General features: G+C 35.2%; 1 protein-coding gene across 1 annotated transcript in view; it reads left to right on the top strand.

The window, feature by feature from the left end:
* SCAMP1 (secretory carrier membrane protein 1) overlaps positions 1-20,572 on the top strand; it is a 114,888-nt gene extending 94,316 nt beyond the window's left edge. The window contains exons 8-9 of the mRNA XM_006738033.3: positions 2,137-2,254; positions 17,781-20,572. Of these exons, the coding sequence (XP_006738096.1) occupies positions 2,137-2,254; positions 17,781-17,945 (283 nt within the window). The 3' untranslated portion in view covers positions 17,946-20,572. The remainder of the gene's footprint in view (positions 1-2,136; positions 2,255-17,780) is intronic.
* The last annotated feature ends 5,414 nt before the right edge of the window (positions 20,573-25,986 follow it).

The raw sequence follows: 25,986 nt of genomic DNA, 5'->3' as shown, positions 1-25,986 counted from the left end.
AAGAAGAAAGAATATGATCAAATATGATCAGGCTGGTGAATAGATCAGTGCCATACACTAGATTTTGGGTGTATTTTGGTCTGTTAGAAGAAAGTGCCTCCCAAAATTTTAAAGAAAGAAAAACTTATATATGTACAAAAATAAGGGTAAATACGATGAAGGGATAGAATATGATTGTAAAGATGAAAATTATAAAAGATTTTATAAAAGGAATTGATAAGTTGGTTGAAAAAAGAAAGAAGAGAAATTTAAAAAAAGGAGGGGGCAGAATGTGATTAGATAGGAGACTAGAAAAAAGCCATACACTAGAGATTTAGGATATATTTTGGTCTGTTAGAAGAAACTGTATCCCAAAATTTTAAAGCGAGTACAACTTATATATATATATATATATATATACACACACACCAAAAATAGGGTTAGCTACAATGAAGGGATAGAATATGCCTCTAAAAATGAAAATTAAAAAAGATTTTTAAAAAGGGGATTGATAAGATCCTGGTTGAAAAAGGGAAAAAGAAAAATTCAAAAAAAAAATAGAAAAAGAAAAATTAAAAAATTTAACTTTGAAAGACTGAAGAATCAGGGGAAAAAAGCCATGAATTCTATGTGCAGTATTCCCCTAGTGCTGGCGTTCTGAGGTTGTCATTGATCAGTAAACTTGGTCTTGGCTGGCTGTTCTTGCTGATCTTTTGGGGGAGGAGCCTGTTGCTGTGGTTCCCAAATGTCTTTGCCGGAGGCAGAATTGCCCCGCCCTTGCCGGTCCGGCCTGAGTAATCTGCTCGGGTTTGCTCACGGGAGCTTTTGTTCCCTGCAAGCTTTCCCTATAGCTTTGGAGGATGAGAGTGAAGATGGCAGCCTCCCAATCTCCGCTCTGGAGGAGCTGAGAACTGGGGGTCCCACTCCTCAGTGTGCCCCCAGAGAAAAGCAGTCAGTCACTTCTGTCTCCCCGGTCTCTGGCCGCACTCTGTGCTCTCCTGGCCTGTGACTGAGCGTTTCTATCTCTGGCACCCGGCCCCGTGTGGAGTCTCCAAACCCAGCAGATCCCTGTGGTGTGCTCCTGAGCCGCTCCTCCCGGGGGAGGCAGGGGAGTCTCCCTGGATCTGCCGCTTGTTGGGTCCCTGCTGGAGGAGCAGTGGCCCAACTGTGCCGTGGATCACGGTTTATGGCAACCCTAAGCTGAGAGCCCCACTCCTCGGCTCCGTCTCTGCAGCCGGCTTCCCTGCTCCAATACCCGGGAGCTCTGCCGCACTCAGGCACCTCCAGTCTTTCTGTTACCCCGAGGGTCCCAGGACCACACTGTCCCAGCGAGGGTTCCACCCCCTGGTTAGCCACTGGAGCGACGTCCCTCCGCTGAGCAGACTTCTACAAGTTCTGGTTTTGTGCTCTGCTGCTCTATCACTAGCCAGAAGCGGCTGACGGAGGCCCCCTCCCCTGCCTTCTATCTTTCCGAATATCGCCTTGGATTCACTTCTCCGCACGTCCTACCTTCCAGAAAGTGGTTGCTTTTCTGTTCAGAGAGTTGCTGCTCTTATTTTCTTCTATGTCCTATTGAGTCTGTAGGTGTTCAGAGTGGCTTGATCCCTATCTAGCTGAATTCCTGGGACCAGACGAAATTTAGGTCTCCTACTCCTCCACCATCTTGCTCCTCCCCCTTTTGCCCATTTTCTAATGGAATTTTTTTCTAACCGTTGAGCTTTGAAAGTTCTTCATATATTCTCGGTGCTAATTGTTGGTTGGATATACAGTTTGCAAATATTTTCTTCCATAATTAAGCAGAATTTAAAAAGAACTGAAAGTAATAATGAGCTCATGTGCTGAAAAAAAAAAGTAAAATCTTGTGGTACACACTTAAGGCTCTGGTACTTAGTGTTGGATTTGAATTCAGACTATACCATTTATTAGCTGTGTGACTTTGAGCAAGTTAGTGAGTATCTCTGACTGATGCTTATCTGCAAAATAGAGATTTAAAACAGCATCTATTTTATGGAATTGTGAAAATTGAGTTAATATGAAGATCTTGAATATTGCCTGGCTTATAAGTGCTGAATATGTATTGGTTACTATGTTATTTTTTTTTTAAAAAGCATGCATTCACTTACTTGTCTAATACTTTTTTTTAAAATTACTTCTTAGTGGTTGGATTTCATCCCTTACTGGCCTCAACCAAAGTATTCCTGTTGGAATTATGATGATAATCATAGCAGCACTTTTCACAGCATCAGCGGTCATCTCACTAGTTATGTTTAAAAAGGTAAGTGATTTGTACATCTGTAAATTTTTATACTTAATCTTGTTCAGTTCCCATGTTACCATTTTACTCTTAATTCATTGTACCCTCAAGCTGTTTTGTTGTTCATCTTGAGCATCTGTGCTCTCTTATGATTACCTTTTACAATTATGTTAAGCATAAAGAAAACTTCATCACATTTTTAACTTCCTGTAAAAAGGAAGTATCTTAAAATCCTGTTAGCTCAAGGTTTTTTTGATGAAGAGTCAACCTCATTTAAAAAATTTTGGAATTAAAAAAAACCTTCTAATTTCTTTTTTTGAATATAAAGCATATTAGCCTGATTAATACATAGAAGTAAATTTGTGTGGAATGTGCATTTTATTTGTATTTAAAATTGAAAGACATGAAATTAGGAATATAAAGTAAGCTGGTGAGAGGTTTGGACTGGGTTATAACATGAATTTGTTTTTAGTGACTGCCCAATTATCTTACCTATACTTCTCGTATAAAATTCCCATGGCTGTTTTCTTAGCCTTAAAAAAATCATTACATAGGGTGAGAGGGAAATCAGTGGTTTTATTTGTTTATTGAAAGTTTTACTGTGTCTCAGATACATATTTTTGATATTCTACATGTGTTCAAACATGTAGGTTCTACATGATATAGAAACCCTGGGAATAACCCCTGTGTTTTAAGATGATAAAGACTTTTTGATGGGTCTCACTTTAAAGAAGATAATTCCTTTGAACAGTTTTTTCTTTATTTTTTTCCTGTCTGGTAACTTGAGAATATGTACAAGGAATACTTAGAAATAACTGTACTTTGTATTTAAGAACACTTTGTACTCCTGAAATATTTTTCTTGTGCATTTGCCTTTTATTCTCAAAACTCTGAAGACTAGGCTGTGTTCTTTCTGCCCATATTTCGCTACTCATTTTTTCTCTTAAAAGCTATTACTTCTTTTCTAAACTACACACATGTACTATCGAAACTCAGCTTCCCAAAGTTACTAAATTCTGTAGCCTTTTTGCAGTTACCTTTTTCCTTGAACTCTGCAGTCTTCTACACTGCAGGTGGCCCCTCTTCCTCAGTCTTTGTAATTGTGTTCTGATTCTTCTGCCTTTGAGGCTGTTCTTTCTTCTTCATTTCTTTGTCCAGCTCCTAAGTACAGGTCTTCTTAAATGAAATCAGTTCTCTGCTCTTTGTGCTATATAGTCTTTTTCCTTGGAGATTTCAATCTCTCCCATTTTTTGAGTTCCTTCTCTTCTCTGTCGCCCTAGAATCTTGGAGTTGGAAGACATAATGCTTTGCATAAAAATGTACTTGCTTGATCGGGTGAGTGTTTAGGTCTCCAGTTGGTCGGTATCATCATCTTACAGTAATGCGTCAGTGACTCATCAATTCCTTCTCAGAACTAGCTCTTCTTCCAGAAGTTCAGATTCATAGTTAAGAAACATTTATTAAGACCACATATTCTATGATTTCATTTATATGAAGTGTCCAAAACAGGCAAATCTCTAGAGATAGAAAATAGATTGTTGGTTGTTTTTGACTGGGAATAGGGCAGAGAAGGATTGCTTATGGTCATGAAATTTCTTTTTGTGGTGATGAAAATTAGATTATAGATGATATATTCACAACACTATAAATAAGTACTAAACCCCATTGAATTCTACACTTTTAAGAGGGTAAATTGTTGATTATGCAAATTTTATCTCGGGAGCTATTTTTAAAAGAGGAACATTTATTAATTACCTACTATAAATTTGGTGATGCTAAGTATTTTCTCATGATTCCATTTAAATTTATTTCAGCACTTTGACTGCTTTTGTCAGTGTTTTCATTACTTTTTAAGTCACTTTCCTAGATACTTTCTTAGCATCTTTTTCATCTTTTTCTTCCTCTCCATTCCCAGCCTCATCTAGCCCAGAATTTTTTTGCAAGTCACTCACACTCCCAACTTCCTCCAGTCTGTTTTGTGTGTAGTTAAATGTTAATCTAAAAAAACCCCAAACTCAGCACTCTGAAGATTTTTGAAGTGGACTGAGTTGGGAATGGGATTTTGGTGGTGATGGGAAGTAGGGCTAGTAGTGACCTTTTACTGCTCCTAGATCCAGACTTTCTCCTCTAGTCAAACTGTATTTCTAAGTTTCTTCATATATATCACATATGTTCCTTTGTCCCAGTTTTTGTTCATGCTAGGCCTCTTGACTCCTGGGTTGCTTCATCTTCTATGCCAGTTGAAGACCTATGAGTGTTCTTTCAAGATCTTCATGCCTCTTTCACAGAATCTCTCATTACTCATGTCTCCAGGATTAGGTCATCCTCTCTTTTCTTGGGGAACTTACTGTAGGTATTACTCACTGCAGCATCTGGGCACAAGCCACTTTATATACCTTACATTCTGGGTACCCAGCTTGTTAAAATTCGTCTGGGTGAACATGTCTTTTAGCATTGGAATGAATTAGAAGAGCGAGAGCTTTGGAACCATACACTCAGGTTGAAATTCTGGTGCCTTGACTTAGAGCTTTGTGAGCTGAGGCAGGCTTCTCTAACCACTGAGGTTCAGTGTCATCACCTGTACTCTAAGTTCCATGAGAGCAGAGACCTAGTCTGTTTTCTTTGAGGTTATATTTCTTACATCTGGAACAGTGACTGGCAGTGATTGGCATGTGATAGGCACTCAAAGTACTTGTTGAATGAAGGAAGGAATGGGAATAATAACTACTTCCAGAGTGTTAGGGTGAGGGTTAAGTGAAACAGGGAACATAATTTGCACAGCACAGGGCTTTCTCAATTAAAATTAACTATTTTTTTCTGGTCTTCTTGACCCCTTTATCAGTTTATATACAGGGTCTGGTTTAGTGTCTACTTTTATTTAGTAGATGCCTGTGTCAATCAGTGTTGTGTCAGAGAAACAGAATGAAGAGATTTATTGAAAGGAATTGGCTTATGTGGTTGTGGGGGCTTGCTAGGTTAGTCTAAAATCCATCAGGCAGGCAGTCAGGGAGGGTCAGAAAATCTCAAGCAGAAGCTGAAGTTCCAGTCATAGGTGGGATTTCTTCTTCCTCAGAGAAATGTCAGTTCTGTTCTTAAAGCCTTTCAACTAACTGGATCAGGCCTACCCACATAACTCAGAACCACTCATTTTCTTAAAGTCAACTGATTAATAATCACGTGCACAAAATACCTTCACAGCAACACCTAGATTAGTGTTTGATTGGTAACCGAAGACTATAGCCTAGCCAAAGAAACCTGACCATGACAACATCTCTTTGGACATTTCTTTAATTATTCTATATGTATCATTGGGGGTGCTTTATAAAACTAGAAATGTAATAAGTTTAGAGTACAGTGGAGGATTTTGTGGTATGTTGCAGATTCCATTCATTTGTTAACCATTTATGAGCATGTGTTATGTGTCAAGTACGGCACTATGTATGAGCTCACAGGGCATGGAGCCTACATACATACATACATACATACGTACATATATATATATGTAATATATATATGTATCTCCATATATATATATATATGGAGAGAGAGAGAGAGAGAAGATATATGGGCATCAGATTGTTTTCAACTTTGAATCCAGAGAGTATAAAATAATGCTGGAGCACCAAAGTATAAACACACAGTAGGCTTTTGGATGTATAAGTTGGGAGCAAAGGAAAGAGCTTTAGGCTGGATTTCTAGACTTGGGAAGTGACAACTTCTTGATGTAAATGAAGCCTAGAAAGTGGGTATGGTAGTGAGATGAGGGTAGAACATACTGCAGATCTGCTGAGGAAAGAATGTGGGGGATTTTAACCAGTGGTGATGGTGCGTATGTGGCACAGATTATTAATCCGGTCAGAGTGTGGAGAAAGTGTTTATTCTACAGCTGCTGTGGAACTGACTGCTGTGTGCAGCACTCTGAAGTCTTTGACCTGCAGCTTTTCCCCCAGGGACACAATTCTTTAAGATCCAGCCCATTAAAGGAAAAGTTTTAGAGCCGTGCTGGTTGTAGGCCAGGCATTCGAAAGAACTGTGACTGCTTCCCAACTAAATGGATTAATATGGGAGTTGTGCAGCACACTTTCTTTTGGTTGACCTTTTTTTACCTCATAGTTGAACTTACCAGTTAACTCCTTTTATACGTGTTCACTGTCAGTCAGTGCAATACCAGTCCCTGAACTTCTCTGAATCTCATATTCTAGGGGAATAGGAATTTAGATGAGATGATTTTCTGTATGATTTTATGAAGTACAACAAATGGGGATAATATAAGCTAAAATACAATTTGAGCTCAGATTTCATACTTGTAGTGGCAAGGATTTCTCTCTCTCTCTCTCTCTTTCTTTTAAGGATTTTATTTATTTGAGCGAGAGAGAGAGTACAAGCAGGGTGAACGGCAGAGGCAGAGGGAGAAGCAGGTTCCTTGCTGACCAGGGAGCCCGAAGTGGGGCTCCATCCCAGGACCCTGAGATCGTGACCTGAGCCAAAGGTAGACGCTTAACTGACTGAGCCACCCAGGTGCTCCTATTTCTCTTACTTTTGATAGAAATTGAGATCCAGTAAAAACGCCCAACAAACAGCTGAAAGCATACTGGCTGTTTCCTCTGTGTGTATGTAGCCATAGTTGCTAACCACTAGGGGTCAGGCTCTTCATAAACAGTTAATGCCCTCCAAAAGTTCCCAATGCACACTATTTGACTCTAGAATTGTTTCATTTTGTTAGACTATTCTGTGTCTCCAGCCCCAGCTAAACATGCTTGGTGGTATATATTTATTTCATTTATAATGAATACAATTTTGAGAATTCTTTTGGCATTCTGATTCGGCCTTGCATAATCAGATTAGATTGTTTCTAAAAGGTATTTTTTTTTAAAAAGGTCTTCTTTCGATAGTAAATAAATAGAATTTTAAGTTATAGTTTTGGACTAAGGAGGAGGTATTGTCAGTGGGTCATACCAGGGGAATTCAAAAATTTCCTTCTTTTCGTTGGTGTAAGAGCCAGAATAACTTAGTATGGAAGAGAGAAATAGATGATACATAATTTGTATTCCTTTGGGGACTTTTGAATGATTTTTCCGATGAAATTTAAGAAACTGCTCATAGACATGTGTGTTCACTTTAATAAAGTAATTACTAACTGATTTTTTAAGCATTTCAAAAGAATTTTAGAAAAAATTTATTTCAGGGGCGCCTGGGTGGTTCAGTCCATTAAGCGTCTGCCTTCGGTTTGGGTCATAATCCCAGGGTCCCTGCCCAGCAGGGAGTCTGCTTCTCCCTCTGCCCCTGCCCGCACTCTCTCTCTCTTAGTCACGCTCTCTCTCAAATAAATAAAATCTTTAAAAAAAGAAAGAAAAAACTTATTTCACTTCCAAAAAAAAAAACCCAAGTTTCCCTAAATGCTTGAAAAATTTTTTAAATGTCAGTATATCCATTCTGAAAATACTTCTGTGTGAGACTTTAGAATTTGGGTATATGATCCAGAATAATGACAAGTCTCATTGATTCATTAAATTGGTGTTTTATAGTAAATGCTTTGTAAACACATCCTTACATGTAAATAATAGTCTTCTTAGATTAAAAGTGATGCTTTCATTTTCTTTGAAAGCACTGCTATTGTTCACTCCCTCTTTCTTTCTTTCTTTCTTTGGATCTAGGACAGAATGCTGATAATTTTACTATACTTTTTTTTATAGTCACAAATAGGTATACTTCTTTTGTCTCTCTCTCTTTCTCTGAATCATCCAACACTATTATTTTTCCTGATTGCGAATCAATTTCAGATGATTCACATTGCCTATTAAAATGCTGGGCCACATGCTTGTTATCTTCATCCAAGGTACACACAGGTACAGTAATACTTTTGAATCCCTAGAAAAATTGGCACTCTGAGCAAGTTGTTTATATCCTGTCCTCAAGTGGTATCCTTAGTATGTTCACTTTTTTCTGATTGCCCCCTATTTTTATTTTGTTATTCTTTTCTGTAAGTACTTAATAGATCCCAAATCAAGATTGGTATGTCTAAATTATTGAAAATCATCTTTACTTAGGCATGTTCAAATTTGTTGGCTCTGCTAATATTTGTAATGCTATACATATATTTTATCTAAATAATCTTTATATGTTTATTTTTAACAAATCATGTTGAGCGACCATTTAAATTTACCAATTTAAAATGTACAATTCATGGTTTTTGATATTACATTATTTTTTCAAATTGTGACGAAATATATATAATACAAAATTTGCCATTTTAATCATTTGTAAGTGTATAATTCAGTGGCATTAATTACATTCACAATGTTATGTAACTGTAACCATTATTTCCGAGATTTTTTATCATGCCAAGCAGCGCTCTGCAGCCATACAGCAATAGCTCTCCCTACACCCAGCCCTTGGTAAGCTCTCATCTACTTTCTGCCCCAATGAATTTGACTATTCTAGATATTTCATATAAGTGGAATTGTAGGATATTTTACTTTTGTGTATGGATTATTTCACTTAGCATAAAGTTTTCAGGGCTCATCCATGTTGTATGTATCAGAATTTCATTCTTTTTTATAGCTGAATAATATTCCATGGCACATATGTACTGTATTGCTTTTATTAACCTGTGGATGGGCACTTGGGTTGTTTCCACCTTTTGGCTATTATAAATAGTGCTACTCTGAATATTGGTGTACAGGAACCTGTGTTAATCTCTTTGCTTTGCATTCTTTTGGGTATATACTTAAGAGCAGTTACTTGGTGGTCAAGTGGTAATTCAGCAGTCAGTGTTTTGAGCAACTACCAAAATGTTTTCTGCAGTGGCTGTACTGTTTCACATTCCTGTCAGCGTTGTATAGGTTTCCAGTTTCTCCACGTCCTTGCCAGTATTTGCAATATTCCATTTTTTCTGATAATAGCCATCCTAGTAGGTGTGAAGTATCGTATGATCACTTTTAATTTTTAAAACTTTTTTTCCAAAACAGAGATCACTTCAGTATGGTACAAATGATTACATAAAAATTCAGGGTTTTCACAAATAGATTATGCTGTCTTCTAAATTTACTCATTACATAGATGGGTATTCATACTTTATATCATCTGTATAAAATCATATGTATATATTAATATAAATTTAAATCCTAAAGAAGACAGAGCACTCAACATTGAGACTTATAGTCAATGAAATGAAACAAATATAAATAAGGAGTTAATAGTAAATAAGCATAATAATATTTTTAACTATGTTATTAAAATTTTTTCTGTTCTAAATACTTTTTATTTTTCTATCAACTGAATTACAGTTGACATACAGTATTATATTAGTTTCAGGTGTACAACATAGTGATTCAACATTTATAAACATTATGGGGGCTCTTGGGTGGCTCAGGCAGTTAAGTGTCAGACTCTTGACTTCAGCTTAGGTCAGGATCTCAGGGTTATGAGATTGAGCCCCACATTGGGCTCTGAGCTGGGTGTGATGCCTACTTAAGATTCTCTCCCTCGCCCTCTGCCCTTCCCCCGCTCACGTGCATGTGCATGTTCTCTCTCTCTTAAAAAAAAAAAGGTAAACATGATGAAATACTTTCCATGATAAGTAGTTTCCATCTGTCACCATAAAAGGTTACACAAAATTATTAACTATATTTCCTATGCTGTACTTTACATCCCTATGATTTCTTTATTTTGTAACTGGAAGTTTGTACCTGTTAATCCCCTTCACCTATTTTTCCCATCCCTTCACTTCTGTACCACCCGTTCCAATACTCCTCCCCACCCCACCCCCAGCAACCATCATTTTGTACTCTGTATTTATGAATCTCTTTCTGTTTTTTTTGTTGTTGTTGTTTGTCCATTTGTTTTTTAGATTCTGCATGTAGGTGAAATCATATAATATTTGTCTTTCTCTGACTTATTTCACTTAGCGTAATACCTTCTAGGTCCACCCATGTTGTTGAAAGTGACAAGATCTCATTCTTCTTTTGGCTGAGTAATACTGCATTGTGTGTGTATACACACACACACACACACACACACACCCATATCTTCTTTATCCATTCATTTATCAGTGTAAGATACTTAGGTTTCTTCTATATCTTGGGTATTGTAAATAATACTACAACAACCATAGGCATTCATACATCTTTTCCAATTAGTGTTTTGTTTTCCTTGGGTAAATAACCAGAAGTGGAATGACTGTATCATATGGTACTTCTATTTTTAGTGTTTTGAGGAATTCTCCATACTCTTTTCCATAGTTGCTATACCAATTTACATGCCCACCAACAGTGCAGGAAGGTTCCCTTTTCCCCACATTTTTGCCAACACTTGTTATTTCTTGTCTTTTTGAGGATAGCCATTGTGACTGGTGTGAGGTAGTATCTCATTGTGGTTTTGATTTGCATTTGATGATTAGTGATATTGAGCATCTTTTCACATAGCTGTTGGCTATTTGTATGTTGTCTTTGGGAAAATGTCTATTCAGGTTCTTCTGCCCATTTTTTAATTGGATTGTTTTTTTGTTTTTTTTTTGAGTTGTATTGATTCTTTATATATTTTGGATATTAGTCTCTTATCATTTGTATTATTTGCACATATATTCTCCCATTCAGTAGATACTGCCTTTTCATTTTGTTGATGGTTTCCTTCACTGGGAAAAAGCTTTTTAGTTTGATGTAGTCCCATTTGTTTATTTTTGTTTTTGTTGCACTTGTCTAAGGAGACGTATCCAAAAAAATATTGCTAGGATTAATGTCCAAGAGTTTACTACCTGTGTTTTCCTTTAGGAGTTTTATGGCTTCAGGTCTTACCTTATGTGTTTAATCCATTTTGAATTTATTTTTATATATGGTGAAAGTGGTCCAGTTTCATTCTGTTGCATGTAGCTGTCAGTTTTCCCAACACCATTTACTGAAAAGACTGTCTTTTCCCCACTCCTTTGTCACTTCCTGCCTCCTTTGTCACAGATTAAGTAACCATATAAGAATGAGTTTATTTCTGGGCTCTGTATGATGTTCCATTATTCTGTGTGTCTCTTTTTGCGCCAGTACTGTACTATTTTGATTACCCTAGCTTCACAGTAGAGCTTGAATCTGGAATTGTGATACTTCTGGCTTTGTTCTTCTTTCTCAAGATTGCTTTGGCTATTTGGGGTCTTTTGTGGTTCTGTATAAATGTTAGGATTATTCTAGTTCTGTGAAAAATACTGTTGGTATTCTGATAGGGATTGCATTGAATATGTAAATAGCTTTGGATAGTTTGGACATTTTAACAGTATTCTTTGAGTCCATGAGCATGATACATCTTTCCATTTGTTTGTATCAACATCAGTTCATTTCATCAGTGTTTTATAGTTTTCATTATATGGGTCTTTTACCTCTTTGGTTAAGTTTATTCCTAGATATTTTTTTCTTTTTTGATGTAATAGTAAATGGGATTACTTTCTTAATTCTCTTTCTGCTAGTTTATTATTAGTATCTAGATTTCTCTATATTAATTTTCTGTCTTGCAACTTCACTGCAGTCATTTAATCTAACAGTTTTTTTGGTGGAGTCTTTAGGATTTTCTATATATATCACCATGTTATTTGCGAATAGTAACAGAGTGGATGCCTTTTTTTTCCTTTTTCTTGCCTGATTTTTGTGGCAGGGACTTCCAGTACTGTGTTGAATAAAAAAGGCAGGAATGGACATCCTTGTCTTCTTCCTCATCTTAGAGGAAAAGCTTTCACTTCTTCACCACTGTGTATGATGTTAACTGCAGGTTTGTCATATATGGCTCTCTCTTTACCCACTTTGTTGAGAGTTTTTAAAATGAATGATGTTGAATTTTGTGAAATGATTTTTCTGCATCTGTTGAGGTGATCATATGATTTTTATCATTCTCTTTGTTAATCTGGTGTATTATGTTGATTGATTTGAAGATACTGAGCCATCTTTCATCTCGGGAATAAATCTCACTTGATCATGGTGAATGATCCTTTATTGTTGAATTTGGTTTGCTCATTTTTTTTTTTTTTTGAGGATTTTTGCATATATATTCATCAGGAATATTGGCCTGTAATTTTCTTTTTTTTGTAGTGTCTTTGGTTTTGGATACCAAATGAGTAATGTTCCTTATAGAATGAATTTGGAAGCATTCCTTCTCCTCAATTTTTTGGACTAGTTTGAGAAGAATAGGTATTAGCTCTTCTTTAAATGTTTGGTAGAACTCATCTGTGAAGCCACCCGGTCCTCAGCTTTTGTTTGTTTGGAGATTTTTTATTATTGATTCATTTTCATTACTAGTAATCAGTCTATTCAGATTTTCTATTTCTTCCTGATTTAGTCTTGGAAGATTTGTAGGTTTTTAGGAATTTATCCATTTCGTCTAGGTTGTCCAATTTGTTGGCATATAATTTTTCATAGTAGTCTCTTAATCCTTTGTATTTTTGTAGTGTTGGATGTAATTTGTCCTCTTTTATTTCTGATTTTATTTATTTGAGTCCTCTCTCTTTTTTGCTTGATGTGTCTGATAAAGATTTATCTATCAATTCTGTTTACCTTTTCAAAGAATCAGTTCTTAGTTTCATTGATTTTTTTTTTCTGTTTTTGTCTCTATTTTGTCTATTTCCAGTCTGATCTTTATTATTTCCTTGCTTCTACTAACTTTGGGCATTGTTTGGTTGGTTTTTAGTGCCTTTAGGTATAAGGTTAGATGGTTTGAGATTTTTCTGGTTTCCTTGCAGTGGGCCTGTATTGCTTTAAACTTTTTTCTAAGGTCTTTTTTTACTTTGTCTCAAAGATTTTGAACTGCTGGGTTTCCATTTTCATTTGTCTGAATGTTTTTTTTTTTTTAATTTCCTTTTGATTCCTTTGTTGACCCATTGGTTGTTTGGTAATACGTTGTTTAGCCTGCAGGTATATATGTTTTTGTCCAGTTTTTTTAATTGATTTCTAGTTTAATACCATTGTGGTCAGAAAAGATACTTGATATGATTCCAGTCTTCTTAAATTTATTGAGATTTGTTTCATGGCTTAATATGTAATCCTGGAGAATGTTCATGTGTACTTGAAGAGAATGTATGTTCTGCTGTTTTTGATGAGGTGTTCTGTGTGTGTGTATTAAGCCCATCTAGCCTAATGTGTCCTTCACAGCCACTCCTTCCTTGATTGATTTTCTGCCTGAATGATCTATCTATTGATGTAAGTGGGGGGTTAAAGTTCCCTAGTATGTTCACTTTTAAAACAGCCTGTGAGGTAATTGCAAACTAAGCAATTTACTTTGTAACACAGATACAATCTGCTAGAGCAGTATTGTACTTCTTTGGTAACTTTGTAAACAGGGTAATTTTGGGCCATTTATTTAATCCCTAACAGATAAACAAGTAATTAATTATATAGTGGCTTTTACTGCAAATCATTATGTCGTGGTTTTTTTTGTTGTTGTTTTGTTTTTTGTTTTTTTAAAGCAAGCTCTATACCCAGTGTGGAGCTTGAACTCATGACCCCAAGATCAAGAGTTGCATGGTCTGTGATTGAGCCAGCTAGATGCCCCAGCAAGTTACTCTGTATTACAGGGGATATAACAATGAGTGAAAATTAGCCCTTCCCCTCAAGAAACCAAAAGCATGTGGGATATAAGACATGTATACCTACAAACCCTACAAAAGAAAAAGCACTCTGTACATCCCTCAAAGATATACAGTGTATTGGAGGTGCTCACAATAGGGAGAGCCACAGCTAGGTCAGGCAGAAAGAGGACAGCAGTGTATGAGGTAGGCCTCGAAGGATGAGTGGGATTTCAATAGTGTGAAACTAGAGTATTAATTCAGGAGGTTACAGAAGGAGTATCTGACCCCAATCTATGGGAGGTTCACAGATGGTTTATAGGAAATGTTTAATGGAAAACATTAGACTGTTGCTTCTTGTCCTTTTGGCTAAGATCAAGTGTGGAAAACATTAGACTAAGAGATTGGTAAGTTTTTTAAAAACTCAAAATAAGAATTAAAATTTCAAAAATTCATTTCTTCATTTTTTCCCAGGTTTTAAAAAAGTTAAAATAATTTTGGCATAACAGGCATCTTATATTTATAAAAGCATCACTTCTTGAACTCAAGTACTAAGCTTTAATGGAAATAAATGTTTGGATTATTTTGTTTAAGTACTGTACCATGGTTCTTTCCATAGTATATAGTACATAATTTTTTGTGTCATATACCACCACAGTATACACTGAGGAAGCAAGATTCCCTTCTGGACTTGTATCTTGGTTGTGACTCTTCTGCAGATACTGAAAAGTTAATTTTAATTTTTGTTACATATTTACATATTACATATTTACATAATTCCCATTTGATCCTTAGGAAAACTTTGAGAGAACAGGGCAACAAATACCTTGTTTCATGGGAAGTAAACTTCAGGGTTTTTTTGTTTTGTTTTGTTTTGTTTTAAAGATTTTATTTATTTACTTGAGAGAGAGTGAGAGAGAGCATGGGGGGGAGGGTCAGAGGGAGAAGCAGACTCCCCACTGAGCGGGGAGCCCGAAGTGGGTCTGGATCCTGGGACTCCAAAGGCAGATGCTCAACCCTCAGCTGATTGAGGCACCCCTAAACTTGAGGTTTTGTGTGGTGACCAGCCAGGTAGAAAGTAGTGGAATCAGTAGATACCAAATCTAGTGTTCTTTCTGTGTTGCTCCTAGAACTAAATATTTAGGTTAATGCAGTTCTCATAACTGGGAGAATAGCAAGTATTTAAGCTGTTCGGTTTTTAAAAATTATAATATTTTATCTTAAAGCTTTGTCCCTAATTTCATAAGGAATGTGAGCTATCAGTAGATATCACTCTGAAACATAGCAGGGAAATGATGAGCTTTTTGAGATGGTGATACTTAGAATTAGCCTGTCATGTTGTTGGAGCACTGATAAAAGAATCACCCTTTTCACATGGATATAATGGATTTCATACAGCATTTGAGCATTATGTACTGAATACTTATGTAATCTTTTCCCTCTAGGTGGCTCTCTGAGTCTCTATGGATTTGGACTACTGAGAAATGTGTGCTCTTCTACCTTTATTTTGCCTTCCTGCTCTGGGACTATGCATTACATTTTTTAAGTAATGAAATATGAAACCCATTGAATATGTAACCTCAGGCACTCAATTTAAAACACATTTGGGAAAGGAAATAACAAAGCAAGTTAGAACAAACATTTGTTTGTTACATGCCCTTAAACTTGGGGGGAAAGGAGGAGAGACAGACAAGTGAACTGTGGTGGCATTGCACTGTGACAGGGTCTAGTAAGTAAAGGTTTATCAGATTTCTATAACATACTTCATTCTCTTGGGCTTAATCGTATGAACTCTGTTTTGAGATCATTTTCTTAAATATAGGAGTGGTAATTTATCTGTGTCTTTTATGTTCCACAGAAAACTTGGTTTTAAAAAGGGAATAGGGCACTTGGGCGGCTCAGCTGGTTGAGTGTCTGACTCTTGGTTTTGGCTCAGGTCACGATCTCAGGGTTGTGAGATGAAGCCCTGCATTGGGCTCTGTGCTCAGGGAGGAGTCTGCTTGAGATTCTCTCTCTCCCTCTGCCCCTCCCCACTCGCTCACTCACTCTCAATTCAATAGATCTTTAAAAAAAATTTTAAAAAGGAATAAAAATAATTACTTATGATTCTGAAAATTCCCAACATGAAGAAATGCTTTTGAAGATGTTGATCAAAATTACAGAACAGGAAGTGATCATGTAATGGAATGACGTTTGACAAACTATGAAGATTAATATTTCAGATCCCTTTGTGTTTATAAGCAAGGATCAGCAATTTTGTTTGGAACCATTTTTGTGTGTCATAACAATAACTTTGGATAATGCATAAAGATTATCCCTGGAGAGAGAAGGGAACAAAAAAGAGATACAATATAATGTTCAGTTCACCAGCATGTGAAAAAGTCATTTTCTCATCATTCTCTCCAAGTATTAAAAGAATTAAATTATGATAGTGCCATAGTACTAGAAGAAAAGAATTTTAGGGTTTACCTAAAGTGTACTTGTCAGCACTCTCTTTTATTCCTTGACCCTTTTACACTTTGTTCCACTGTAATATGGCATTTGCCTTCACCACTATGTCAAAAGAACTTACGGCTGTCTGGGTATTTTTATCTTCCACCCTGGGCAGCTCTTTATTCCTTAATGTGGCTTTCTTCCCTTGGCACCTGTGAAAAAGTCTCTGGCTTTTCCCATTCCTCTTTTAATTATTCCTTGTTATTGTGGGTACCTCCTAAATATTGGTATCTTAACAGACTTTGGTACTTGACTCTCTTTCTTTTTTTCCTCCATGGACCATTTTATTTATGTCAGAGTTGCAGCTACCACTGATGTGCCATTGCTTTTCAGGTCCCTGTTTCCTGCCCATTCCTCTCTTGAGCCCCAAACCAAATCTTCACCTGCCTGCTATAGCAGGTCTAGAGTAGGTATCTAAACATTTGTGGAATGTATGAATGTTTAGAACTTAGCATCTCCTTTCCCCTCTAAAGCAACCTGTCTTGTCTCTTCTCTCTCTCTTGAAACAACTTCACAGTATCTAAGCTTGACTTGAAAATCTTTGATTCATTCTCTTTTTCCTCATTCCATATTTACTCCACGAGTATCAGTCCCTATCCAGGATTGGGAAAAAGACTGACTTGGGTGCACTGCCCCGATGTTCCAAACCTGCTTTGATTGCATTTCAGGCAGGCTTTATTTAGACTTCATCAAAATGCAGTGTTAAGTTCCCTTTCTGTCTCTTCTGCCCACCCACCCAAGTTTGTAGGCATGTAATAAATAAATATTCTAATTTGTTTTATTATTCTTTTCTCAAATTTATATTAAATTGGCTGACTATTGTTACACTTCATAGTTTATGCCTCTTGCAACATATGCTAATAGAAAGAGTATTTTTGAACCTTGCTCTTGCAAATAAATCCCAAAGATTTAAGTGATAAATCAGTATGGACGGACAGTTTCCAAAAGTTTTTCTTTGTAAATCCTTTAGGACTTCCACTGTACACAAAAAGTAAAATGGTATACAGAGTGAGAGAGGATAGCAGAAGTATCTTTAAGAACATAAGTAGTGCTTGATACATTAAATGATATCATTTGATTGTAACAGGGTTAGTGGTTTATATGTAGCCAACATAGACATAGATAAGGTATTATTCTCTTTGAATTGTCTTACATAGTAAATTAATAAATTAAAGTCTGAATGTCTCTTGTGTTTAAACCATTCTCTGTAGTATCTTGAATAAGTAGGTACAGTGGGAAACATAGCCTTTTGCACTTGATTAAGAAGTTTTAAAAATTATTTTTAGTTCGGCGTAAGCATAAGTACCTCTCCCGCATTGGGGATAAAATGGAAAAGTCTGTGTTAGGAGAATACTTAAATACAATATTGTGTGCCAGTGTGGTGGCTGATGTTCTTGACCCTAGGAATCATGGCTGCAGGCTAGTCCTTTTATCTCTGGGTAAGGTTGAGATTAATTGAAGAGTTGCTGAAAATGATTGTATAGACGACCACTTACTTTGTCCCCCTTTTTTGTGCCTCCACAGGTACATGGACTATACCGCACAACAGGTGCTAGTTTTGAGAAAGCCCAGCAAGAATTTGCAACAGGTGTGATGTCCAACAAAACTGTCCAGACTGCAGCTGCAAATGCAGCTTCAAGTGCAGCAACTAGTGCGGCTCAGAATGCTTTCAAGGGTAACCAGATTTAGAGAACCCTCCAACAACACACTGGTACCTTCTGACTATACTTTTTCTCCAGTTACTGTATTCTATAAATATTTTTATGTTCAAAACAGTACACACGGCATGTATATTTCCTGTTCACTTGTGCATGGGCTAAAACCAGAAAAACTTCCTTGTCTTATTATTTACCTAGCAATTTAACATTTTGGTGCCCCCTGCAGAAAAATATATCACAAATATTCTCCATATTTTTTGGGGGATTAATGTTCAGCAAATTATTTCAGTGGTGACACACTGAAATTAATATGGTACTTATGATTAAAAATGCATTTAGTACTAGCTGCAGTCTTTCTTTCAAGAATCTTAGACTTAAGGATTACATATTAGAGCATTAAAGTGATACTTCATTCTGTTTTCCCCATTTATATTGAAAGAAATAGGCCATCAGGGACTTAGGGATTTTAAAATTGGCTTGCTTTTTAGCAGTTTTAGTCACCAGTGAAGAGCCTGTGTGCATTTCATAGTAGATCATGTAAATTTTATCCTTTTACTTTTTTGTTCCTTTTTTTCTTTTTTAGAGTAGTTGATATTTTGATATCAATCTCTGATCTTGCATGGGCACCACATTTCTTAAAAGAATTCGTATTTTGGCTTCTGCACTGCTTATGGTTTTAGGATTAGGGAGTTGCTGGTAGAATCAAAGACGTGGTTTTCTGCAATAGTTTCTTTTAAATAAAAATTTATTGGGATGCAATTTGAGAACATAATATGCAGTGCATTATCCAAAAAAGGGTAGATAATCAATGAAATAGAATGTAGTAATGATAATACTTTTTTTTTTTTTAATTTTCAGTATTCGTATCATAGTAGAATATTACTGTATGGAAACTTTGGTATATTCTTGTGGCTACTCATTTTAACTGAATTGAGATTGTGTTTGGCAGCTCTTTTTTGGGGAGTGTGTGTGTGATTTTTAAGAGGGTATTAAAGTTAGACTAACTCCTTGTCCAAAAAGAACATACAGTATTTCAGGGATTTTTCTTTTAGCCTCTCATCTGTAGTGGGATTAAAAAGAAAAAGACGCTGTTGTTTCACATATACTTGAATCCCTAATTCACCTCAGTCTTTGAATTTTTGAGACAGACTGAATACATTAAAATTTTTCAGCAATAGGAAAAACATTTAACCTGCACCAAACAAGAAAACACAAATACAGTTAAATGCATTAATTATGACTACAACCACATTAAAATTGTTACTATGCAGCTTAGGATTTAATTCTTACAGTATACTTGGTTTGAAACTTTAAATCATTTTTAATACTGATTAAATGACTCAAAGACATTTGTAAAGTCATTATATACTGTGTTTTGGAAGTCATCAGCTAATTTAAGATTGCAGAATAATCAGTGATTTTTTTAATTTGACTTTTAAGTAAGGATAGTCTATTGGATTATATTATTTGAGACTGCAGATCCTTTTTAAAAAGAATCAAATGGGCATAAATTCATTCTTTTCCCCAAACCTGGGGATAAATGAATTTAGCGTTGGGGGTGGGATGATGAGTTCTCACTATTTATGAGGGAAGCTTTGTGTGATACTAAGTAACATGGAGCCATCTAGATGGTGTTTACATTTGATTTATTGAAGTAATATACTTGGAAGATATTTCCTTTATTCTGCTTAAAATAGGATTCAGAATATGAATTTAAAGCTGTTTTTATGAGTATTTCTGATCAGTGATAATCTCCCTACTTTCTCAAATAAGCCAGTTCTAGTTTGTCAGATTCTATAATCTTACTGAAAATCTGTTTTATCACAGTGTGCTTTACTAGGTGTGTATTTTACAAACATTCAGAACACTAACCACAAAATATAATAGGAGTACTTATGTTCATCATTAATTTATATCTCAAGTCCATTTCTTTTTTTCTTTCAACTACAAATGAATATAGAGACTTGAAAAATACTGAGATACTTTCCTTCAAGAATAGGAAGGCTTCTGTCTGTCTTGTAGCAATCCCCAAAGGTAGCATTGTTAAGTAGCAAATAATTAAAACCAACAGTACCTTTTTGTGTGTGGATGGGGAAAATGTTTTAAAATCCCCTTCCTGGGGTTCATACGAGCTTATGAGAGAAAATTGTTTTTTAAAAACCTAAATGTGCATTAAAATGATGGCAATAACAGTTTGGTAAGGTATGGGGATTTTAAATTCTTACATTCTCTGTTCTCCTAACAATAATGAGTAAATGGTCACATTTTCCAGCAAGAGATTGGCATTTTTTAATGTTTTATATTTAATACTAACATGACCCAGTATCACAGTCATGAAATGGTCTTCATTGTTGTAAGCATTCGTGTCCTTTTTCAGTTTGCAATATTAAATTGTGGCTATTTTATTTAAAACTAAAATTTGAACACTGGAAAATCATTGCTCAGTGATTTGTAATTTGGGACTTGGATTATTTATCTAGGGATGTTTGTATATTTTGTCAATGAGTAATATTGCGCTGCCATCATAATGAGCGTCATGGTTCTATATAAATGCCCTCCATCTGTCCCTCTAATGTTGCATGTTTTCAGTGGTTTGGAAGTTTTGTATATTTATTGTATTAACACAGAGTGTCATAAAATAAAATGCTGTTTACTGGATGTTAGTTTGTCTAATTTTAAACACGATGTTAGCATTTCAGAGGTAGAGATTATGCTGTGGGCTTTATGTATATAGAAATTTCACATTTGATTTTTAAAGAATCTATGTATAATTCTATCATGTGCTGAACAAAATAATATAAAAGGCTTCATTAAAAATTGAGCAACATAAAATGACAATTTTTCTGTTGAATTAGACCTTTTAGGTGATGGAACATGAGCTTCACTCATATTTTGATCACTTCAAGGTCAAAATACACATAGTATCTAGAAGTTAGTGAGATTCAAAATGGAAAACGTGTTTTGTGGCTCAAGTTTTTCCTTGTGGGTTAAAATGGATGCTTCTGTACTAGTATTGTATTGATTAGCTTGAACTTGTGTTCTGTTTCCTGACCTAGCTACCTGTTGCTGTTTTATGTACTGATGAAAGTACCTATTTGTTTGTTGTTGGATTTTTCACCTGGGTTATCTAAAGAGGATGTAAAAATCTAAAATGTTCATGTTGAATCTTATTTTGAGAAATATGTGTTAAATTAAAATAGGACCAGCATTTTTAATTTTCTGGGTGTTATCCAAAAAGTGAGTTTGGATTTTTATTGGATATATCTTCTTCTATAAATCATGTTGAGCTAATGTATAGTTTACATTTTATGGGGAATTTATGTTAAATTGAGTTTATTAGTTTCTGTAACTTATTTGTACTAGCATAATGCTTTTATGGTTATTGCTATGTCTTTTTCTGAAAATGCTGACACATTAGCATTTAATTTTATGTCTTTACTGGTAAAAATCTATGTTTAAACTGTTTATATGCAGAGTTTGTTACAGTTTTGCACATTTTCCCCCATTAGAATTACTGTGGCCGTCAAACACCATTTCACTGTATTTCCTTCCATTTTTCCTTTAAAGAAAATGTTTAGAGGGATTTTTTGATTCCATGTGATTAAGAGCTTTAGAAGTGAAATAAAAGTGGTTAATGTAAAAATAATTGTTAAAAATAAAAAAATGCCTTACTTTGATAGATTTTCAAGTACCATAGTATAAATTTATTTAGAGTAGAATAATATAGTGTAAAACATTAGAGTTGTTTTGAAAACTTGTTTATTAAACTAAAAAGTTACATCTCAATTGTTAAATATTATGGAAAGTAAAGTATTTCCACTAGAATTTTTGGGTACATTTTATAAAACAGCATACATTTTTGTATTGATGGGTGTTTTAAAACCTTACTTTTAGGGCTTTGTCGCAGTACAGAGAGAGCTAGAAAGAAATCTATAGAAATTTTCTAAACCAGACATTGCCACTAATCTATGCTAGATAAATATCTTTAAAGATTCTAGGAAAATAGGGAAAGACCCTTCTCTAGTGTTCTTACCCTTCCTGTCAGTTTCATATTTACAGTTTAACTTTGTGGTTTTGGTAAGACAAAGCCTTCAACCTGTAGAGTTTTCTTTAGCACTGTTTATATTTTCAAATGGCAAGGGAGATAGGAGCCACCATGTAGCAGTGTAATGAGTGTTAAATTTTATGTTTATCTAAATCTTGATTTATTTTTCAGCTTATCTTTTTTTTTAATTTTTAATTTTTTTTTTTTTTTATCTACTTAAGTGATGGCTACACCCCATGTAGGCCTTGAACTTAGGAACCAGAGATCAAGAGTAGCATGCTCTGTGGACTGAGGCACCAGCCAGGTGCCCCATCAGCTTATATCTTTCTGGGCTTGTATGGCTGATGGGGTAGTTAAAACCTTCCTGCCACTAAAACCCATTTTTTCTCTAATAGGACAAAAAATAGTTAATCCTCTTCAAGTTAGTAATGTTTCATATACTTGTATAAGATTAGTCTGAATATTATTTTCTCTACATTTATACTAAGTTACAATTTGTAGAATCATAGCATGCAAATTTTATTTTTTAATTCTTTAGTTATTTAAAATAGCCCTTACATGTAATCCTAGAATTCCTCCAGAACTCAGTCGATATTTTGTAGGCCAGTGTATCTCAAGATTATCTCAAGACAAATCATAGTTGTGAGTAGTTGTTACTGGTAGCAGTTTATGGTATTCTTCAGCTGTTTCTTCAGCCAAAAATCACTGTCTTTTATCTGGTCATAGTAGTTCCTACAATATTAAGTCTACACAGAAACTCAGTCCACTGGTCATACACATTCCTCAAACTAATTTTTTCTAGTTGAAAGTCATATATACCTGTTAGAAAACAATTGGAAAATAATAAATGAGAAAAAAATAATACATAATTCTGTCATCTAGGGATATCACTGCCAATGTTTTATTGTATTTTTCCATCCTTTTTCTATGCATACATTTTTTTAGAGAATTAAGGAATATAAACAGTGTGGATTTTTTAATCTTATTTTCCCTCCTTTAGCATTATGTCATAATGGCCTGATAGTTTAGCTTCTAAAACTACAATTAATACATACTTCAACATAAACTTTAGAAAATATAAGCAAAAGAAGATAAAGTTGCTCGTAATTTTATACCAATAAATAACTGCTATTAAAATTTGGCTTATATGTTTCTATTAATTTTCTAGGAAGACAACTTTTATCCTAAAATTAAAAAGTTAAGTTTCCCTTCCGCATTCTTGTAATAGGTTCTGTGGGGGTGTTTATCTAGCTCTCACAAGCCTCATCTCTTTGGGCCCCTTAAGACCACACTGGTACAAGTTGTCATCTAGCCATAGCAGACTTAGACTTGGCTCATTAAATGATAAAAGTGCACAAGTAGGATGAAACACATAAAAAATATCCTAATAGCTTTCCATTTCCTGTATGAGGCCCAGCAGCTCACCCATATTTCATCCCATTATCCCAGTAATACTCTTACTCTGTTTTCTCTCTGAGCTATCTTGAGTTGGTTTCCTATTACTTTTAAAAGGAGAATTTAAGTGGTTTGTAATCTTTTTAAAACTATGATACGAATATATGTTGAACTTTTTTCATATTCTCAATATATTTCTATAACATTTAATACCTGTATAGCTACCCTTATATGCATGTGTCATGTTATTTTTTAATTAAAAATTTATTGAGGTATAATTGACATAATATTAAAATAGTTTCAGGTGTACAACATAATGATTCAGTATTTGTGTACACTGTGAAATGATCACCACACTAAGTCTAATTACCACCCATCACCATACATAGTTACAAAACTTTTTTTTGTGATGAGGGTATTTAAGATTTATTCTCTTAGCAACTTTCAAATATTCACTACAGTATTTTTAACTGTAGTCACCATGCTGTACATTACATCCCCATGACTGACTTATATTAATACTGGAAGTTTGTACCTTTTGACTCCCTTCACCCACTTCCCCTACCCTCTGTACCCTCCTCCTCTGGCAACCACCAGTCTGTTCTCTGTATCTATGAGCTTGGGTTTTATTGTTTATTTTGTTTTGGGGGGGGGGGGGTGGAAATTTTTTTTTTTTTTTTAGATTCTGCATATAAGTGAGATCATACAGTATTTGTCTTTCTGTGATTTATTTCACGTAGCATAATGCCTTCCAGGTCCATAAATGATGGTGCAATGGCCAAGATTCCATTTGGGGGTTGGGGGCTGAGTAATATTCCAAATGCACATATCGCAGATATTTTCTCCCATTCAGTAGGTTGCCTTTTCATTTTGTTGATGATTTCATTTGCTGTGCACAGGCTTTTTAGTTTGATGTAGTCCCACTTGTTTGTTTTTGCTTTATTGCCTTTGCTTTTGGGGTCAGATTCAAAACATCATTGCCAAGGTCAGTGTGAAGGAGCTTACCACCAATGTTTTCTTCTAGGAGTTTTATGGTTTCAGGTCTTACATTCAGTTCTCTAATCAATTAATTTTTGTGTATGGTATAAAATAGTGGTCCAGTTTCATTCTTTTGCATGTGGCTGTCCAGTTTTCCCAACACCATTTATTGAAGAGACTGTTCTTTCTCCATTTATATTTTTGCCTCCTTTGTCATAGGTTAATTGGCCATGTATGTATGAGTTTATTTCTGGGCTCTCTGTTGTGTACTATTGATCTGTCTGCTTTTATGCTAATATCATACTGTTTTGATTACTGTAGCTTTGTAATACAGTTTGAAATCAGGGAGTGTGATGCCTCCAGTTTTGTTCTTAAGTTTTCTTTGGTTATTCAGAGTCTTTTGTGGTTCCATACAGACTTTCCTATCATTTATTTCTTTGAAAATTGCCATTTGAATTTTGATAGGGATTGCATTGAATCTGTAGATGGCTTTGAGTAGTATGGACATTTTATTTTTTTAAAAGATTTTATTGGAGAGAGAGAGAGAGTGAGCATGAGCAGGGAGAGGGGCAGAGGGCAGAGGGAGAGGGAGAAGCAGATGCCCCACTGAGCAGGGGGCCCAATGTGGGGCTCGATCCCAGGACCCTGGGATGATGACCTGAGCTAAAGGCAGACGCTTAACCAAGCCACCCAGGCACCCCTAGTATGGACATTTTAGCGTTATTCTTCTAATCCATGAGCAGAGAATATCTTTCCATCTGTTAGTGTCATCTCTGATTTCTTTCATCAGTGTCTTATTTTATTCTTTTTGATGCAGTTGTAAATGGGATTGTTTCCTTGATTTCTTTTTGTGATAGATTGTTGTTAGTGTATAGAAACACAACAGATCTTTTGTATATTAACTTTGTATCCTGCAATTTTACTGAATTCATTTATTCTAATATTTTTCTGTGAAGTCGTCAGGGTTTTCTATATTTAAAATCATGTCACCCATAGATAGTGACAGTTTTATTTCTTCCTTTTCAGTTTGGGTACCTTTATTTCTTTTTCTTGCCTTCTTGCTTTGGTAAGATTTCCAATGGTGTTTTGAATAAAAATGGTGAGAGTGGCATCCTTGTCTTACTCCTGAACTTAGAGGAAAAGCTTTCAGCTTTTCACTATTGAGCATGGTGTTAGCTGTGGGCTTGTCATATATCACCTTGTCATATTATCATCTTTATTATAAAGGGTATGTTCCCTCTATACTCACTTTGTTGAGAGTTTTTATCATAAATGAATGTTGAATTTTGTGCAATGTTTTTTCTGCATCTATTAAGATGATCATATGATTTTTATCATTCATTTTGTTAATGTGGTATAGTTGTGGTGATTGAACCATCCTTGCATCCCTGGAATAAATTTTACTTGATCATGGTATATGATTCTTTTAATGTATTGTTAAATTTTGTTTCCTAGTATGTTTTTATGACTTCTGCATTTATGTTTATCAGGGATATTGTCCTGTAATTTTCTTTTCTTGTGGTGTTCTTATCTGATATTCGTTAGGGTAATGCTGGCCTCATAAAATGAGTTTGGAATCATCCTCTCTTTTTCAGTTTTTTTTTTTTTTTTTTGAAGAGTTTGAGAATGATCAGTATTAATTCTTTGAATGTTA

The sequence above is a fragment of the Leptonychotes weddellii genome, chromosome 7 (assembly GCF_054177405.1).
Source record: "Leptonychotes weddellii isolate Sample4059 chromosome 7, ASM5417740v2, whole genome shotgun sequence".
Taxonomy (NCBI): Eukaryota; Metazoa; Chordata; class Mammalia; order Carnivora; family Phocidae; genus Leptonychotes; species Leptonychotes weddellii.
The sequence above is the reverse complement of the archived record's forward strand: the minus strand, read 5'-3'. Positions and strand labels throughout refer to the sequence as shown.